This window comes from Phialemonium atrogriseum (assembly GCF_030411735.1).
Source record: "Phialemonium atrogriseum strain 8032-3 unplaced genomic scaffold QBC33scaffold_1, whole genome shotgun sequence".
Lineage (NCBI taxonomy): Eukaryota > Fungi > Ascomycota > Sordariomycetes > Cephalothecales > Cephalothecaceae > Phialemonium > Phialemonium atrogriseum.
In genome coordinates, this window is record NW_026848138.1 from 750164 (window position 1) to 768809 (window position 18646).

General features: G+C 55.5%; 7 protein-coding genes across 7 annotated transcripts; 1 reads left to right on the forward strand and 6 right to left on the reverse strand.

The window, feature by feature from the left end:
* The first annotated feature begins 380 nt into the window (after nucleotides 1–380).
* On the forward strand, nucleotides 381–1524 carry QBC33DRAFT_520954 (cytochrome c-like domain-containing protein). Its single transcript, XM_060426415.1, has 4 exons — nucleotides 381–522; nucleotides 955–1145; nucleotides 1217–1311; nucleotides 1368–1524. Exons 1-4 carry the CDS (start codon nucleotides 507–509, stop codon nucleotides 1390–1392), a joined length of 327 nt encoding a protein of 108 aa, XP_060288565.1. The 5' UTR covers nucleotides 381–506; the 3' UTR covers nucleotides 1393–1524.
* Nucleotides 1525–1734: 210 nt separating this feature from the next.
* On the reverse strand, nucleotides 1735–4062 carry QBC33DRAFT_483298 (AAA-domain-containing protein). The gene has a single exon (XM_060425380.1). It carries the CDS (start codon nucleotides 4001–4003, stop codon nucleotides 1793–1795), a length of 2211 nt encoding a protein of 736 aa, XP_060288566.1. The 5' UTR covers nucleotides 4004–4062; the 3' UTR covers nucleotides 1735–1792.
* A 524-nt stretch (nucleotides 4063–4586) lies between these two features.
* Nucleotides 4587–5921, reverse strand: QBC33DRAFT_443175 (putative mitochondrial carrier protein; the record flags this gene model as incomplete). Its single annotated transcript, XM_060424213.1, has 5 exons — nucleotides 4587–4795; nucleotides 4879–5031; nucleotides 5095–5283; nucleotides 5353–5571; nucleotides 5666–5921. 5 exons carry the CDS (start codon nucleotides 5919–5921, stop codon nucleotides 4587–4589), a joined length of 1026 nt encoding a protein of 341 aa, XP_060288567.1.
* A 1285-nt stretch (nucleotides 5922–7206) lies between these two features.
* Nucleotides 7207–8189, reverse strand: QBC33DRAFT_6572 (uncharacterized protein). The gene is made up of 2 exons (XM_060432963.1): nucleotides 7550–8189; nucleotides 7207–7422 (listed from the first exon to the last, which is right to left on the reverse strand). The coding sequence occupies exons 1-2, from the start codon at nucleotides 7873–7875 to the stop codon at nucleotides 7332–7334; spliced, it is 417 nt and encodes a 138-aa protein (XP_060288568.1). The 5' UTR covers nucleotides 7876–8189; the 3' UTR covers nucleotides 7207–7331.
* A 315-nt stretch (nucleotides 8190–8504) lies between these two features.
* On the reverse strand, nucleotides 8505–11271 carry QBC33DRAFT_574975 (uncharacterized protein; the record flags this gene model as incomplete). The annotated part of the gene is made up of 6 exons (XM_060430796.1): nucleotides 8505–8890; nucleotides 8963–9675; nucleotides 9732–10214; nucleotides 10287–10364; nucleotides 10431–10936; nucleotides 11188–11271. 6 exons carry the CDS (start codon nucleotides 11269–11271, stop codon nucleotides 8505–8507), a joined length of 2250 nt encoding a protein of 749 aa, XP_060288569.1.
* A 1589-nt stretch (nucleotides 11272–12860) lies between these two features.
* QBC33DRAFT_6567 (uncharacterized protein) lies at nucleotides 12861–15204 on the reverse strand. Its single transcript, XM_060432962.1, has 2 exons — nucleotides 14015–15204; nucleotides 12861–13962 (listed from the first exon to the last, which is right to left on the reverse strand). Exons 1-2 carry the CDS (start codon nucleotides 15104–15106, stop codon nucleotides 12955–12957), a joined length of 2100 nt encoding a protein of 699 aa, XP_060288570.1. The 5' UTR covers nucleotides 15107–15204; the 3' UTR covers nucleotides 12861–12954.
* Nucleotides 15205–15311: 107 nt separating this feature from the next.
* Nucleotides 15312–18249, reverse strand: QBC33DRAFT_483304 (uncharacterized protein). The gene is made up of 3 exons (XM_060425381.1): nucleotides 18014–18249; nucleotides 17550–17962; nucleotides 15312–17495 (listed from the first exon to the last, which is right to left on the reverse strand). The coding sequence occupies exons 1-3, from the start codon at nucleotides 18151–18153 to the stop codon at nucleotides 15346–15348; spliced, it is 2703 nt and encodes a 900-aa protein (XP_060288571.1). The 5' UTR covers nucleotides 18154–18249; the 3' UTR covers nucleotides 15312–15345.
* Between the last annotated feature and the right edge of the window lie 397 nt (nucleotides 18250–18646).

Below are 18646 nucleotides of genomic sequence, written 5' to 3' on the forward strand. Positions count from 1 at the left end.
GGCAATGTGCTTGTAACAGTCCGCTTTAGTGATGCTTCTCCGTCATGTCATACTGGATCCGATGCCGAGAAGAACCCGAGCGAAGTTCTTGCGGCTCAAGAAAATTGCACCTGCACAGCTGACTGGCCGGAGTCAATGCCCCAGTTTTTGCAAGCTCATATGGCTGCATCACGTGGCTCACGGGCCTCGTCCGGTTTTACCCGGCACCCATTGTGGCGTCAAGTATGGCCTGACCAATTCTGCGTCTCCCATTGGCGGGAAAAAAATCGGCAACGATGACGCTCAGAGAGGCAAGCCCCAACGTGGCTGGTTTGGCAACCTGCCAAGCTGAGCGCTGAGCTCATTGAAATAAAAATTTATGGCCAAACTTGCTTCGCGGTCAAATCTCTTCCTCTTCTCTCCGTACAAACTTAAACACACAACACAGCCTTGGTATTTCCAACCCTTGGATCATTACGAAAGAATTTCTAGTTTTCAAGACATCCTCTTCCTCCTTAACCGCAAAAATGCCTTTCGCTGCAGGTACGTCGTCGCCAAACTTCCTTCTCCCCGGAAGACCTCGGCATCAAGTTTGCCGCCGCTGCGTGCACCTCTCGCCAGCCATTGAACCCCCATAATTCCCCCCACACTCCCGACAGTACGCCCAGTTCCTCACCTGCGTCTCTGGCGTCGACAACTCCATGCTCTTGGGGTTTACCGCCGCCGGGACTGCCTGGGAATGACTGGGGCCTGCCCTGCGGCATTTCCCCGGCGCAAAGCCCGGTGATGGGCGCGCATTGGGACCAGAGCCGCCCGGTGTCGTCGATTCACTCCGAATCATCATTCCAGTGGCGCAGGGAGTACGTTGGAGGGGAATACATGCTGTCCCCGGGGGGCTTGGGCACGCACGCGATCTCGTCAACAGTCAGGCCATCGTTTGCACAGTTACTCGGCACTAACTCTTACCCTCCCTAGGTGACGCCAAGAAGGGTGCCAACCTCTTCAAGACCCGGTGCGCACAGTGCCACACCCTCGAGGCCGGCGGTGGCAACAAGATCGGCCCCGCGCTCCACGGCCTCTTCGGCCGCAAGACTGGCTCCGTCGACGGCTTCGCCTACACAGACGCAAACAAGCAGAAGGGCATCGTCTGGGACGAGAACACTCTGGTGAGTAGCAATCCACGCCTGAGAGACGGCGAGTATCCACTGCCGACAAAATGCTGACCTGCTCTCCCCAGTTCGACTACCTCGAGAACCCCAAGAAGTACATCCCCGGCACCAAGATGGCGTTCGGCGGTCTCAAGAAGGATAAGGACAGGAACGATTTGATCACGTATGTTGTCTTCCCCGGAGTTAGATCTCAGTTCGTCCCCGCTAACGTCACTGCAGTCACCTTAAGGCGGCCACCAAATAAGCGGGCATTGTGGTGTAATATATGTGTTTCTTGCATTAGACGGCCTTGTGGACTGTATTATAGACGTAGACGACCCTGTGCGAATCCCCTTTGGATCCCCGCACGTACGAAAATAAGATATCCTCTCCTCCATTCGTATACAACTATAATCATGCCCGTGATGACCTGCGCAGATTTGTTGACACACCAGGGCAGTCACCTACGATCGCTTGGCAGTGGGGAAGCTAGCAAGGGGGAATAGCCGTGGTAACGACCAATGAGACGGACAATAATGAAAATCAAAATTTTCTATTCCGTACTCCCGGCAAGCCAGCTAGGCCAAAAGAGGTTTGGGGGGGGGGGGGGGGGAACATGGAAATCTATGGTCTAAGTACATTGTAGGTGTAAGGGGGGCCACTTATTACCTCTCCTGGCGAGCCAGCAGGGCCTCGTACTTTGCGATATCCTTGACGCTGGCCTTGACCTTGCACAGCGCGGCCTCCCAGTCGTCGGGCGTGATGGACCTGTCGACCTCGACGGCCGGGTCGTCGCCGGTCCTCCTCAGGCAGGCGCGGGCCGCCTCCTGCATGAGGCTGCCCAGGTCGGCGCCGCTGAAGTTGCCGCAGCGCGGGTCGAGGGCGACGCGCTCGAGGTCGCGCTCGGGCAGGGCCCCCGGGGCGGCGGAGCCCGGGATGGTGTTGCGGTAGATGGTCTTGAGGATGGAGGCGCGGCCCTCGGGCGAGGGCAGGCCGACGTAGACGCTGGTGCCGAGACGGCCCGGGCGGCGGATGGCCGGGTCGATGATGTCGGGCCGGTTGGTGGCGCCGATGACGTAGATGCCGCGGCGGTCCGAGACGCCGTCGAGCTCGGTGAGGAGGGCGTTGACGACGCGGGCGCTGGCGTCGGAGAGGTTGTCGTTGCGCCGCGGCACGATGGCGTCCATCTCGTCGAAGAAGACGACGCACGGCGACGACGTCTTGGCCCGCATGAAGAGCTGCCGCACCGCCCGCTCCGACTCGCCCACGTACTTGTTGAGCAGCTCCGGGCCCTTGATCGAGATGAAGTTCGCCTTGGACTCGTTGGCCACCGCCTTGGCGACCAGCGTCTTGCCGCAGCCGGGCGGGCCCCAGAGGAGGATCCCGGCCGCGGGCTTGATGCCCACCGTGGCGTAGACGTCCGGCCTCATGATGGGGTTGATGATGTTCATCATCAGTTCCTTGCGGACGTCCTCCAACGCCCCGATCTGCTCCCATGTCGTATCGGGGATCGTGCTGAAGCCCTCCCTCTTGGCTGCCGGCTGAGTCTGCTCGATAGCCGTCTTGAAGTGGCCGAATGTGACCTTGACATCTTGTATCGAGTCGTTTCCGTTCTCCTGGAGGATGAGCCAGTTCCGAAGCGCCGGCGAGGCATCCGTGAATGCTTCAGGCCTGGAGGCGTGCTCTATTCGCAGGACCTGCTGTAGCTCATCGCTCATCGCGGCGTGTAGGGCGGCGGTGACGACGTGCTTCAAGTCGGCACCGTTAAAGCCGGGCGTCTTGTTGGCAAGTTCACCAAAATCTATGTCCTCGGTTCTGGGCAGGCGCCTAGACAGGCACTCCAGGATGGACTTTCGCGCCTTCTCGTCGGGCATTCCCACGGCCACCTCCACGCCAAAGCGCCTGCGGATGGCGGGGTCGACCGTCTCGGGCCGACTTGTGGCTGCCAGGATGACGATGTTCTTGCCGTCGGTCATGCCGCGGACGATCCTGTCCATCCCGTCGATCAACTCAGTCACCATCCTGGCCTCCATGGCCTTCTGGGCGTTGTCTCTCTTGCCGGCTATCGAGTCGATCTCGTCGATGAAAATGAGGCACGGGGCGAGGCCGATGGCCTCGTCGAATATGGCGCGGATGTTCTTCTCCGACTCCCCGGATGTGCCTCCGACAAGAGACGGCCCCGAAACGGGTATCATGGGGCGACCGCAGTGCGAAGCGACCGCATACGCCAGCGTCGTCTTCCCGCACCCTGAGGGGCCGTGGAGCAGCACGGCATTGTCAAACTGGTAGTCCAGCTGAGCATAGGCGCTAGTCTGAGAGAGGGGAAGATAGACAGAATGGAGCAGCTGATTGAGAGCCTCGTCGAGGCCGGCGACGTCCCTGATAGAGACGCTGCTGGGAGGGCTCCTGTCAGTCTCCTTCCGGCTCCGTTCCGTCCTCCTCCGCTTCGGCTTGGGCTCGCCGGTTGATTGCCGCTCGGAGTTTCCCTTGTCCATCTCTGGCTGCTGCTGGTCCCCGAGAGATGTCGAGTTTGTGGTGGTGGAGAAGTTCCACGACTGGGTAATCTTTCTGTTGAGGAGGTACGAGTTACGTTCAAGGGGTTTGTTTGCAAGCTTCGCCTCAGCAGCCTCAGCCGCCTCGATCGCGGCGTCCGAATCCGAATCCTCGCCCTGCTTGAGTTCCTCGGCCCGCTTCGAGAGAACCCGATCAATGGCATCTTCTAGCGGCCTCTTTTTCTGCCGGGCCAGACTGGAGTTTGAGTTTTTGATGCTGTCGTAGACAGCGGTTACGGTGAGGCGACGACCACTGCTCTTGAAATCATTCTCTAACTTTTGCACCATGACAGAGACGTCACGGTCTATGCGATGGCTCATCATCGTTTCTTATCATCAGTCATCATATCCGGTATCGCGACAGGTCGGGTCGTTGTTCAGTCGTTTCTGAAGTGAGTCTCAATTTTTTTGACGGTCGACGGACTTTGGCTAGGTTTCAACCAATAGCGTGCCAGAACACCAATACACTAACTCAATGGACAATGGATCTTCAACACTTCAACTACCAACCACAACCTCATGATATTAATCAGTGCATTTTTTTGTGGAAGGCACAGATGTCAATTGAGTGCCAGACATTGATTCCACGGCATATTCAGTCGCAACCATCACGGAAATCACCGTTCGGAGAGACTATGAAAGTGTCGCCTCGAATTCACCGCAGATGACCCGCTCGACCGAAAAAGGCTGTCGAAACCGAAACTATGTCCCTCGACTCTTGTTCCATTCGTCTCAGCCATGTCACTCCACTGAAAATAAAATGAATATAAAAAAACAGACAAACGCCGCCGCCTCTCCCTTGGTATATGCACCCTCCCCATGTTTTATACAATTTCGCCTTGGAATATGTGAACAAGCAGCAAGATGCTGCCGCCGAACGCAGACCGGGACCCCTCCCCTAGAGAGCCTAATCATCCATAGCCTTAATTCGCTTCTTGATGAACTCGAAGGAGGAGAAGAAGATGGCGTTCACCACACACGACCTCCCCATGGATACACCAAGCCCTCGGTACATGTGACGATGGAAGAACTGAATTTTCACTGGCTGAACCTTCTGACCCTTGGTGTACATGAGTGAGTTTCGCTGATAGACACTCTTGGCCGAGTCTATCGGGTCTAGTATCGAGTCAGTCACGAGCCGGTCCCAAGGAAGGGAGGAAAGCCATCATCAAGAGCAAGAGGACAGCAGGGGAGCTCACAGATCATAGCCCAGGAGACGATACCGCACAAACCCCCAGCAACGAGGACGGCCAGTGGATTAGAATGTGAACCGTCGCCACCGAAGGTGGTCAGCAATTGTTTACTGCTCTCATAAGTCATGAAGTATAGACCCGTCCCGAGGGTGTCGCGCACTACTCGAATCATTAGTATACAAATGTGGCGGGCCTTGCCGGCGAAAGGGCCTTTCAACTTACATAAGTGCAGGTTGAACCCCGTGTAAAGGCCTGTAAACCCACGGTGTTTAACAAGGTTCCCCAGGGTCTTCAGAGTCCCCTTGTTCTGGTAGCTGGCGGCTACTGCATAGCTCTTGGGTTCCGGGCAGTTCTTCTTATCAGCCAGCAAGACGGATACCTGTGCGCTCAGTTTTGTCAACTCGAACGGGCCTGCGAGAGTCACCGTTAGCCGACAGTGACAGCGAAATCCGTTTCACCTTCTTGTTCCCCCAAACTCACAGGCTATTAGTGTTATGCAGGAGCCGGCGGTCGCGCCCGCAGCGCCGAAAGTGGCAATGGACCAGAGGTTTGGATATGATCCCTTTGTGCTCACGTGTCCGAGGACGTCTACTCCCCAGTTCCTCTTGAGCCAGTCGTTGTAAACGTGTTTCGATCGTTGGTAGATTGAGAAGGAAACCGTCCGGACGAGGGTCACACTAGCCATTGGAGCGGTCACACCTGGAATTTTAGTCAAAAGTCAGTAAGACTGCAGCTCGTGAGTGGCAAGGAGGCAGGGTGAGGAGAACAAGAGAGAGTGGGGTGTGTCGCCTACCTCTGAAGAAGCCCCTAAGCTTCTCCGTCTTATATGTGTGCCGCACGCAGTCCCGGAAGCCCGAGTATTGGTAGGTCTGCATGCGCGTCTTCACACTATCAAGCGGGAAGGCGGTGGCGGTGGAGAGGACGCTGGACATGGACGCCGCGACCTCGACGCGGTACCGCTTGACGAGGCGCTGTGGCGGAGGCTTCTCATTTTGTGGCCCTGACGGAGAGTCTCTCTTCTTGTTGTCGCTGCTGCCGTGCGAAGGCATGATGGAAAGCGGTAGACGGTTGGGACCATTTTGCACAGTCGTCGGGGAATCAACTGGCATTTCTCCTGGCAATTTGGCCCCTCGAAGCAGCCGCCTCTAGACAATGATCTCGGACGGGGAGACCGAGACCAGAGTCTTCAGCGCGGTCGCAAGACGGCCTGTTGCCAGCAGGTGAAGGTCCATCAAGACCCCGCCCTGGGTTCGTTTGTCTCGATAGGTTCCCCAAGGTATGGAGCGGCTGGGGATAATCGATCGAACGATGTCGAAGGGGGTTGTCGAGAAAGAGTTCGATTCAGGGTCAGGTGTGCTGTAATGGAGAAACCGCTCGATTGAGTTACTGGCCGGAAGGGGGGCCTATCGGGGCAAGACAGTCGTGGTGTGTGGAGGTTTGGTGGAAGCTTTCGATTGCGGGGTTGGGAGTCAAAGAAGCTGGTGGACGGTCGAGTTGGATTGGCCGGAGCTCAAGAACTTCCCCACAATGACGGTGATCTCACAGGCCTAGCGCGGGGCTTTGATCACAAGCTTCTCGGTCTCTTACACTAGGGTAGAAGTTGCGATTGGGAGAAGCGTTTGACGGAGGTACCTCTGTCTCCCATCGTCAATTCGTCTCCGTTGCACTAAATGCAGAGAGAGACTGGAGACATTTCAATTCTACCTAAGATATCACAAACGTGCCTCGGAACCCGAGGTTTCGAGCCATCGTGTCCCCGACTAACCCCAAAAGAGAAACGAAACTAGCAGGACGTCATTGCGCATGATCCAATACCACCATTCCATCCTCCATACTCGGCGTGTGCTGCGCCAGGTCAATGGCTGAAATAACAGCAACATTGTATGTATGTACATGGCAAACCTTGGCCGGGACGCTCGATTAAACGCCCTGTCTCGCAGACCTCATATAATCTCGGTGTCAGTGGCCCAACTGGAGCAATCGGCATCGTCACCGTGCATGATGGGGCAATGGAAATTGCTAGATTCCCGCATATTTCGGCAGGCAATCCCGCCCAGCCCCCAATCCCGCCCGCTTGAAAAGCGTATCAAGCCCCCTGGGCTTCTCAACTTTTCCGTGGGGTTGTGCATTGCAGTCCGTGACTACTGACGACAGAGCAGTTCAACGACAAGCCAGAGAGGTAGGTAAGATGGCTAGATGTAGGCAGGGCATCGCTTGACGCCGCTGCACCTGGCATCTTGCGGCCTGCAGCCTCGAAACAGCCTTGCCCTGGAGACAAAATGTCAATTACTTGTTAGACGCCAAAGAGTAGAATCATCTGTGAACCCACTAAAAGACGAAGACGGGTAGTAATAGGCTCCAACCACTCGTCGTACGATCGTACGCCGCCGCACATATGATGTGGAACAGTTCCACCGGCACAGCGAGACACGAGTAGTAAACCTCGAATATTTCCGACATCACCGCAGGCACAAGCCCATGCTGTGGTTCAGCATGGCAACGGTCATCTCGTAGTGCCTGTATGCAGTAGGCTTGATCCTATCCGGCTCCCTATCCAATCATTAAAACCTCACGTCAGCGACCTCTCCCCCAAACAAAAAGACATCAACCAACAGCCACACAAGACGGCATCGGCAAGAGGCACAGCGCTCGCCACGGGGGGCCCAACCAAACTCACTTCGACCTCGCCGCCCCCTCCTTCGTCAGCAGCAGCGGCCACGGCAGGCGGGCGCGACGGCGCTCCCCGGCGACGCGGACGAGGTTCTTGAGGATCCTGTGCTCGAGCTCCGTCTCGCGCGCCGCGGCCCGCAGGAACAGCACCGTCCGCCCGACCCGCCCGGCATCAAACCCGCCGGCGCCGCCGGCGGGTGTCTTCTTCTCCCGGAAGCCCTCCCTCAGCTGGTCCCGGACGACGAACCGCGCCGGCTTGGAGAACTGCACCGCCCGCAGCCCCGCCCGCAGGAGGTGCCTGTAGGCGTGGACTACTTCGAGGTTGTTCGGCATCGGGTCGCCGCTGGCTTTGGGGCACTCTTCGGGGGGGCCGGAGGGACGGGAGGGAGAAAATAGAAAGAAAAGAAAAGGAATGGGCGATAGAGGTCAAAGAAAAGGAGTTGGGTGTTTGCAAGATTTGTATGGATGGATACTGGGCACGGGCCAAGCGCTGCGCTGCGCTTTAGCAACCGCCAAATGCAAACCGACTCTCTTATTACGCCCATGCATACGGATCCGTATTTTCACATCCTCTCTTCCGACTATGGCCAGATGTCATACATTATAGCTTAGATACTTACCTCGACCGAGTCTTGAGCGAAAAGAACAAGCCTCTAAGTCTTGTAGCCATCAGATGCACTTCATTGACCAAAAACCACGACTCAAAATATCGAAAATATCCATAAGTTAACAAGTTTTCATACAGCCGCTCTATTATCTATACAGAGGGCCTCAAGCACTCCGCATTACCCAAAGCCTCTACCGAGATGCATGTTTCCAAGCGTGGATGGGTTCCTCCCGCCTCGACCAGAGGCTCCACGTGGATCATCTATCCTATATCAATGCAGAGAGAAAACAAGGGACCAAATGCTTCCATGCTCTGCGCATGCGAGTATGTCCGCTATTCTTCCCACCTCGGGCGTCTAATCGTCCCCTTGCCCGAGCGGGGCATATCCGCCGCCGGATCCACCTGGCGACTTGCCCCGTCCCATCAACCTGGAGAACCACCCACGGCCGCGGGAACGAGAGCCCTGCTCTTCCGTCGGCAGGCGTGCCTTGGCACCCGCAGGGCCTAGTGACGGGGGGTCGATATCCAGGCCCGGAATGGCGCTCGACGAACCGAATTGCGGTCGACCGCGGATGTCCAGGGTTGGCACCGGCGAGGCGGCTCGTACGAGGGAATCTACCTCTGCCCTCATGGACGGCGTCCCCACGGTCGCCGGCGTGCCCATCGCGGCGGTGGCATCGCCGAACAGTATATCCATGTCTTCGAGACGGACTCCGCACGTCTCCGGGTAGAGGAAGTAGACTTAACTCGTGAATTAGCAGCGAGTCTCGAGGAGACGGTAGGGACTAGGAACAAAAGAAGGAGCGAGCTTACCAACGACGAAACTGACGGTGCAGAAAAAGGCATGGAGCAGATAAAGCCGCCAGTGGATCAGCTCCTGTAGAATAGGCGTCATCAATCCGACCAGCCAGTTGAACGCCCAGTTTGTTGCTGTCGAAAGACTTGCACCCTTGGATCGTATCTTCAACGGTAGGATCTCGGGAGGGTACAACCAAGGAATTGGGCCCCACGAGTACCCGAATGCTGCGTTGTAGACCATGACGAAGACGACCACCAGTACCGGTGTCGCTGGGATGTCGAGGTAAAGGAAGTACGAGATAAGAGACAGCGAGGTGGCCATGGCAATTGCACCACTGAGCAGAATGGGACGTCGTCCCCAACTATCGACAATGTACCAAGGAGGTATGGTTGAGAGGAAGTAGGTGATGCCGTTGATTCCTGTCATCAGAATTGCGTCGTGGCCAATCCATCCGGCGGATTCGAAGACGTAGGGAGCGTAGTAGGAGATGACGTTGATGCCGTTGAGTTGGGCGAGGCCCTGTGCCGACATGGCGATGAAGACTCGCTTGCCATACCGCTTGAACATTTCGCTGTAGGTTCTCTCGCCTTCCTGACGCTGGAGTAGAACGTCCATCTTGATATCCCGGAATTCCTCGCGTGCCCGTGGGTTGTGGATGTCGCCGCCGCCGTATAAGTTGGCGATGACAACAATGCCTTCCTCGTCGTGATCGTTGTCAAGAAGCCACCTACAACTCTAGTCAATAATGCAATTCCGTCACAAGCGAATGCGCACAAGACCTACCTCGGCGACTCGACAATGATCAAGCTTCCCAAGCCCAGTAAGGCCCCCATAACGCATTGCATGAGAAGAGGAAGCCTCCACGAGAGGTTGCCCTCAATGAATCCACAGAAGTAGTCCACCCACACCGAAGTGGTGTAACCAATGATGTTACCGGAGAACTCGATGCAGGCGAGCTTGCCACGGTTATGAGGGGGAGAGATCTCGGACTGGTAGACAGGGACAATGGTCGACAGCATGCCGACGCCAAAGCCGGCGATAATTCTACCTAGCATCATGAGGGCCATCGTCGTGGCGAGGGTCTGCAGAGCACCCCCAACGAAAAAGACGCACGACCCATACAGGATCGTTTTTCGGCGGCCGATGAGGTCGCCAATCCGACCGACCATTAGGGACGAGATAAAGGCGCCTATTTCGAGAATGGCCACCATATTACCCACCTGAGCCTTGGAGGGCTGGTCGAAATAGTCTATAAAGTGCGGGCCGCTAGTAACGCCTGGTTAGCCACAAGGTTTCGTGCAAGTCGAGGACGGTTAGGAGGAATGACGGGAGCCATACGTGATAATGCCCGACATCACACCTTGGTCATATCCAAAAAGAAACACGCCCAACGACACGAAAATAGAAGTGAAATATCTGGATCTGGTGTCAGCAATGCGGACCTGAGAGGTGTATAGGGCAAGGATGTGTCGGTCGACGGACATCAAGGGTTTGCCGGTGAGGCCATGGATGGAACTTGTACCGCCCGTCATGATGGCGGCAAGTATCCGTTCTGCCCTGGTTATACGCCGCGGAGCAGGCTCGGGGATCTCAATTGCCTCCTTACTAACGACGCCAGTGTTGTACGGCGAGCGGCTTCGGGAGGGTGACTGCTTCTGGTACTGCACGCGCTTGGTGGAGCGGCGCTGTTGCCGTGGATGCCTTCTTAGGACGCCGGCGAGGATCTCGTCATCGAGAGTGTCGTTGAGCCGCTTCCGAAGTGGATCCTCCTCGTCGGCGAGCTGCTCTGCAATGTCCCCGGTGTCGGTCCACGAGGACTCGGAATCGTCTTCGGAATAGGACGATCGGGTGTGGTCAATGGGGTGGCCTCGCTGGTGGTGATTGGCAGCCAGTAATGACGTCGCTTGTTCGTCTTGGCCGGAATGTTGTGCGGGTAAGGTGCGAAGGGGGATGTTGGAGGGGAGACGAGCCGAAGTTGGGGGAGGAATCTTGGGCCGTTGATGGGGCTGATTAGCAGCAGCGCCCTTCTGCAATGAATGAAGTGGGAATAAAGGGATAGGAATAAAAAGGCGGCGAGGGAGCCGATTAGGTTGAAATGGGGGACTCGACTCAAGAGACTGCTCAAAACCCTCATCAGGCGCGGCTACGTGGTATGGATGCGTGCGGGTGCAGTGGTCAGGTGAGTGGCAGCTGCGCGCTGGTGCCGGTGTGGCCCCAAGTGCGGCTTTCTCCCTGCTACTGACCAATCACCCGGCGGCTCCGTCAAGCTGATTGGCCACTGAGACCTGGCAGCCAAGGTGCCAGCTGACTCGACCTGCTCCATAATTGCTAGTCGTGTACGTCCTCACACAGTACCTAGAAGTGAGTCCGCCCAGGATCTCGATGGAATCCCCTCTTATTCTCCTGATTCTCACTGCAAGAGGACCCAATGATCCACTGAAGGCAAAATACGAAATGAACCCGGCTTCCCGGCGTGCCCGGCTCCAGAACCAGCGGCTGGCCCCCCACCGCCGCACCAGACCAGCAATTCAACTGGTCGCTGCACCCGAGGAATGAGAGCGATCGACCATGATGGAGCACTGAACAGGCAATGAATCTTCGGACGGTGAAAACAGCGCAAGTAACAAGGTTCCCCGAGGCTCTCGCAGCTTACCATGCAGGAGAGGTTGGGTGAGAAGCAGTTGTGCACAATCAAAAGCACGCTCTACTTCTTCACGAGACCGCTTCCATATCAAAACCATTTCCACGTGCTTTTTTAGAAGCACAGCTTTACGGCCGATGACGTATTACATGGCTTTCCAAAATTTAGAGGGTGAGGGGCGGGTATCGCATCGTGGGCTCAGCTCAGGGGCTCCACCAGGTATACTACTAATTAGTTGGTACTTAATCATGGTGCACTGTGTAGTTTCCTGCCAGGTACTCCTCTAACTAGAAGGCGGCAGATTACTCCAGGCATGGGGTCAGCCCCAAGGCCCCAGGGTCTACCTTCCCGCACTGCAGAGCCCTGTGGCCCCTGTCACACCCCACCACCCCGGACTCTAGATTCCTCACGAGACCTCCTTTCTGCATAGGTACCTAGGCTCGGGTCTGGAAAAAAAAACCGGCACTGCAAACAGTATCGACCAAGCAAGCTGGGGAATACTAGGTTAGATTAAGCCAGGAAAATATCATTTAATAGGTAGAGACGATCCCATTGCAATCACAAAGCTGTGTTAAGTTGGAAGGCGCCTGGTAAGCATTTTTGGGGCTGCAATTACAGTTAGAATGGTGCTATTTTAGAGTGGTGTTGTGGTTTGCGGTGCCTTTTTTTTTTTTTCCTGACCGAGTGCTAGGTATCCTCAACAGGGACATGTTTGCCAACTTACAGGTCTCATGCTCCGCTATCCTGGGGCGAGAACGCTGAGAACGGAAATTAAGTGTCTCTCAAAAGAAAGGCGCCGTCGTTTTAGTTTCTGGCCTTCTATGACTCGATTCTGTACCTTGCAAAGCGCTCTCGCCCTTGCAGCTCGTGTGGAAATGCACCGGCGCTGCTATTCGGCCATTCCTTTCCAAATGTGATTTGTGGTTAAGCAACGCCCTTGACTAGGTAGCCCATAGTTCCCAGATCGCATCAGGTGCTCTTCAGCCGGCGATCCTATTAGTTCCCGCACCGCCTCTCAGTGATTGGGAACTGTGGACTCGCGTTTCTCCTTCCGACCAGGGATGTGATTTCAAAGTTGCGAAAGGTCGAACAACTTCGCCTGGGTATTTTTTTTCGGGGCTTCGGCTGGACTCAAAGGAGCAATCGGGAACGACACCGTCCGACATTTTGTTTGCCATCGACTTTCAGCGACCTAGGGGCCTCAAGGCTGAGGTACAGCGAGGCGAGCATATCGCCATAAGCAGCTAGGTAACAACTAACTACCTTTATCAGATGCGCCCGGTGGTGGATATCGCGCATCCACAGTGCAACAGGTTTCCTTCCCAAGGACCGGCAATGGCCGTCAGATAAAAGTCGGGATTTGGTTCATTTGCGCAAGGACTTGAGCAACGGCGCAATCCGCGATCTCTTGCTAAGGCCCACTCGATACTGCACTTTCCCGGTCTGTCCGTCCCCTTTCCCAGCCCTCTGCTCCGCGCGCTTCTCAGCTGCCTGGCTCGCCTTCGCCAATGAAATTACCTCGCTGCCCACAGCTGGCCCAGCGTCCCGTTGCTCTGAAGCTCCGCATAAGTTCCGATCCATCTCCTTCAAGGGTTGATCCTGAACAGAGGGCTCGTCACGTGTGGTATTGACACCAGCCGCAGCAGCAACCTCAACCTCCGTGCTGTTGCCGGCAGGTGTGTCTTGCTGTTCGTGAGGCCCTTCTGATTCATTGACAGACTGGACCTGATGGTCTGGAGGCTTGGTTGTCTCCGATTTCCGCGGCCGTCCTCGTTTTCTCTTCACCTTGCTTATCCCATCTCCACCATCAGCTGGTGGTACTGGGTCTTCGGTCGAGTTTGCGTTTGAGCCAACTCCGGCCCCTTGTGCCTCGGCCGGTTCTTGGGCGGTTACCTCCTTCTTCTTCCGACCCCTCTTTTTCGGCTTGGGCTCATCGTGAGTAATTGCCGAAGGCTCCTCGGCAGCTTGGTTCGGGTGTGTGGACAGGTTCGGCTCGATATCATCCCTATCAACTATCACCCCAGCCTCCGCTGTCGAGCCTCCGCCGTGACCAGTCTCAGCAGCAGCGGATGAAGGTCGCCCTTCATTCATCGAATTGGTCTCGATGGGCGCTCTGGCCCGGCTTCTCCTCGGCGAATTTGGCATCGCCGCATCTCGTTCCTGTTCGTAACCTTGTGACCCTAGATTCAAGGGTACTTCGTCTTGCATAGACCCAAACCTGCCAGTGCGCCTGGAAGACCTCTGGGTCAAAATCAATGGTTCCCTGGGAGCACTAGGTTCCGATGAAGCATAGTCATCTGCCCGAGCGGCACCCCGCTTTCTCTTTCGGGAGGCCATGGTGGATGGCTGGGAGATGATATCTGGCGAAGAGGGCTATGGAGAATTAGCTATGCACCAAAGATTAGTAAATAAAAGGGACACCTACCGGGTCCTCAATAACTGCTCTGCTTCCCCTCCGTTGACCAGTTGATGGAGGTCCAGCGACGTCTTCAAGAGTCGAATTTCTGTGTCCAGACGAAGTATATCGACTTGGCGTAGTATATGCGATTGTCGTTGTTCCACTTGATGCGTGTGCAGCTTCCGGCCTCTGCAGGCCCCTTAGCAAAGACATGTCCATATCGTCCTTATCGCCCTCGGATGAGAGGCTGACGAATTCATATTGCCGCTTTTGACTGGCCGTCAGAACGCTTGGGGCAACGTATAGCGAGGCTGCTCCTGAAGTATCCAGCGTGTCTTTCACAAAGGTGCTCGAGATGCCATCAGGGTTGCCGCAACTTGGATCCTCCTCCTGGGGATTCTCCTCGGTCCCCGGAACCAGCACAAGTTCGACTTCTTGGCTTGGCCGAGAGAGTGTGGTCTGTTGGTCTCGCTTTCCCCGTTTCTTAGCCACCCTAGGGGAACCATCGGGGAGAGTCTCGGCCACTGACGGCACAGGACGGCCCAATACCTCGCGTTCGTGAGGGCTGGAGCCTTGCCCTCGTTTTCTTTTCCCGTACGTTCTCAGAGCATGAGAAGGTTGCATACCCGCATTTCCTGTCGCTTGCGCGGCAGGACTGCTGGGAATATCCCATAAGTCAGTATGATCACTTAATCTCGGTCTTCCAGGAGTGGTGACCTGCGTAAGATCAATTACGTCTTTCCTTCCGCTCCCCTTCGATCGACGATGAAGTGGATCAGTGATTGATGTGAGCGAGGAAGAATTACGCTCCCCAGCTTGATGGCGTAACCTAGCCGTGGAAGGGGGAGACATGCCCAGGCTGGTGGCGTCATTGATGATGTTCTGCCTTTCTGGCGCAGCCATCCTGCCATCTGCCGCAGTCTGCTGTTCGTCATACACGCTCTGGAAGAAAGACGGATCCGTTGACCTGGTCTCTCTGGTGTTTTCCGTGTTGGGTGCGCCATCCACTGTGAGCGTGATCTCGCCTGGCAGACAGTGGCTGACGGGGCTCTTCACAGGGCTGAAGTTGCCGTCGTCGTCATCATCCTCAGAATCCAGTATCTCCCTTCTGGGAGCCATCCTAGCGGATATCAACTGTTTTGGATCGGCTCCTTCTGTCGTCGGCAATTCAGTTCCTCGTTGCACAATCCGACGCGTTCAGTCAGCAACTCAATTAGCGGTCGGACGCGAGGCGCGTTTGCGTCTCAATGGGGAAGGCGCACGGACCATGCCCTGTGGCCCTCAAGTGTGAGCTGTGAATTAACGACTCCTGGGTACCTGGGAATTGTGGCAAGGGATGTCAATTTAACCAATTTACACTACTCTATCTCTTCTATCCTCGGCCTGTTCCCTATGCCGGAACTGTTCGAGATGTCTGGGTTGACCGACAGGCCGGCCAATCTCGTGAGGGTTGGTCCTTGAGTCTGGTTCTCTGGCAAGAGATTCGCGATTTCCCAATTCTCTAAGCTCTCAACGACATCTCTGGAGTACTGCCTCACAAGCCCATCGCTGTCCGTGTCGGCCACATAGTTCAATATCCTCAAGATATCTTCTCGGCTCTGGGTTGTCAACCCGAATCCCAAACGGCGGCCCGTTTGCCTTGCCTGGTCGAGGGCTTTGACAAAGCCTAGGATCAGTAAGATTGCCGCGCGCCGAAGTATGCCCTTCTCCATCTCGGATTCCATGGTAAGGATGTTGACGCAGAGATCGACAGCTGAAGATACCAGCGTTGAGCCTAGCCCGCCAATGTTCGTCTCCATCGCAATTGCAAAGATGGACAACGAAGAAACCCGAATACGAACGTCCTCGGTACCCCTTTTGCTCTCCCACCCTTCCACAATCCTGGCCAAGATCTCGTTTCTTGCCCTCTCTTCCTCGGTTACGTCTTCGCTGAGGTCCGGAACTTCTCCTTCCCATGCTTCTTCAGCCTCGCGATGTTTCATCCTGCGACGCCGTTCTTCTTTGGCCTGTTTCGCTTCCGTCTTCGGCCGGTGTCCCCGCCGTCCAGCCGTGGCGAGCAAGGCCTGTCCCACCTGCTGGGCTATGTCTCCGGCAAAGATCTGACCCAGACGCTCGACTACCTGTGCCAAGGCCTCTCCAAACCGAAGACGAGTGTCTACGGCGGCCATCTCGTTCGTATCCACTAAATGATCAATCAATTCCCTGGTCACTGACGTGGGGTGATTATTTGCAAGCTGCGTGAATATCTTGATGACTCTGAGGTTGATATAGTCTTCGCTGTCGTTCAAAAGAGACGACAGGAGAACGAGAATGGATGGTATGTCGAGGACTGGACTGCGGGCCTGGACGAGTGTTGAGATCAGGCTTAAGCCCTCGGAACGTACTGGTGGAGGCGAGTCGGTCTGTGTTATATATGAGATCGCAAGGTTATATGTTTTGCGGTCCTCGATCTGGCGGTCTGAAGGGGCTGAGGTGCTACCAGTCAGCTCTTCAGCCTCGTCTCGATATCGTAGCAAGAGAGAAAGATTTCTTGCTGTTCCGGCCACGTCGCCATCGCCCCCAGTCGCGAGCCGATCCAGCGCAGACTCGAGGCGGCGAATAACCTCGGCATCCATCTTTGACTTTCGGAAGCTCGGTGCCGTGATGACCAGGTTCAATATACTCAGCGCGACCGGGGTGCTCTCGTCGTCCTCGGTCGTAGATCTGGAGTTGCCGAGCACCTGACTGACAAGCTCAAGAGCGTGATCAGACCTGCTCACAAGCTTGTTGGGAAATCTCTCAATCATTCTTTGCAGCATTCGGATCTCAGCCAGCTGTCCCATCGGATCTAGATCTTCGTCGGCAACCCTTTCCTTGATCAAAATGTCGTCCGTCTCAACTCGCTGGCCTGCTTTCAGCCACCGTTTGAAGAGGTCGAGGAAAACCGAAGAGACGTCGAGGTCAGAAGCGGTCGAATCGAGGAGATCAAGTAGCGCGGGTATTTTAGTATCCAAGTCTTCCAGCGAAACCTGTTTGGTTGATCCATTGGCTCCTGATGTTTCACCGGCTGCCACAATGTGCAGTCCACCATCTGCCGCTGATTGATACATCCAGGTTGGCTTCACCTTACCTTCACCGCCAGTATAGGCTATATTTCGGATGATCCGCTCAAAGATTCCTGGCGAAGATGCAAGCTTCAGGTAGATTTCTAGGAGCTCCTTTGCTGGTTGACAGACCTGCTCCTGGGCATGCTTCCCAGCATTCCGCCAGGAGGAAAGCGCCCAGAGAGAAAGTAGCAAGGGACGAAGGAGCCTTTTGCAAAGTCCCGGGTTAGGGTGAGAAACGATAAGAGACCGTAACCGGCGAATGGCCCTGTCTAAGTTGGCGGATGAAACAAGGATACGGTCTTTGCTCAAGTCAATGATCTCATTCGAGTCCATACTCGCATCACTTGAGCCGCAACCGGCACCAATTGATGGGTTTATTTGCATCAACATCGGTTCTGCAAGCCATCGCCATCCAGGGGAGCCTGTAGCGGACGTTCAGTCTCTTAAACATCGCTTCAGGATTTCTTGTTACCCACCTGGTGCCCCAAGGTCTTTGCGACCAAGGATTCCAAACCCGATAACGTAGGCCGCTACTTTGGTTAGATCGGTGCCATCTTCGCCATCTAACAGAGTCAAGAGCTGCGGCGAGACGTCCGAGAGCCAGGTTTCTGGCGTCACTGACGATGGCGGGTTTGAGAGCAGATGAGATGCCAAGGAAAGTGCCTCATGAGTTATATTCGCTCCTTGCTTCTGCGGAGCTGCTGCTTCTGATGTCCTCACGGTACTAGATGGATGGACGGCAAAGACGAATTCCAATGTCCCCCGCACACCATCAGCACGCAAGGGCAGAGTGGTGAGAATCTCCACCAGTCTAGATCGCAGCCATGGTGGTGAATGATTCGGACGGATCAAGAGGTTCAATGCCGACATGAGTGGGAGCGTACGTGTCCTTGAGAGAAAGTTTCAGACGACGTAAAGAGAGCACTACAGCCAGACCTACCTCTGAATTAGGTCATTGAATACCCTCTGCGCCTCAGCCCGGGAGTCCGGGCTTGACTCTGGGCTGAAAGCTTTGCTTCCATGCTCAATTATGGACTGGACTAGCTCTTGCCGGGCTTGCTTTTGCGATTGTTGATCCATGGATGGGTAGTTGATAGGCGGCAATTATGCTTCGTTAAGAGAAAGCAACCTCACCCCATATTTGGGCGATTTATTTGTGCTTCCGACCTAGATTGCGGATCGCTCTTCCTTCAATTTGATGATGATGATGATGTCGTCTGACTAATCTGGTTGCTTGTCACTACCAGCAGGGTCCCGTGCGCTCGCGTTGTGCCATTTCCGCTTTGGGACTAGAGTAATTTCGACGCGTCCAACTGGGGTATTTCTATCAGCACCGTGTTCTGCACCCTTCACACCTGCTCCGAAGCTCGACACGGTTCTTTTTTTACAATAGCTCAACCCTCTTACCATTTCTCAAAACCCATACAACCCGGAGGGCCAACTGGAGATGCAGTCAATTGTCGATGGCTCACCGATTTACACCAGAATTCCGCCTGCCTCGCTGCCGGACACGGTCAACTTTGAAGCTCTTTCGCTCCCATCCTGGGTAGCATTATCTTTGGCACGACGCCTC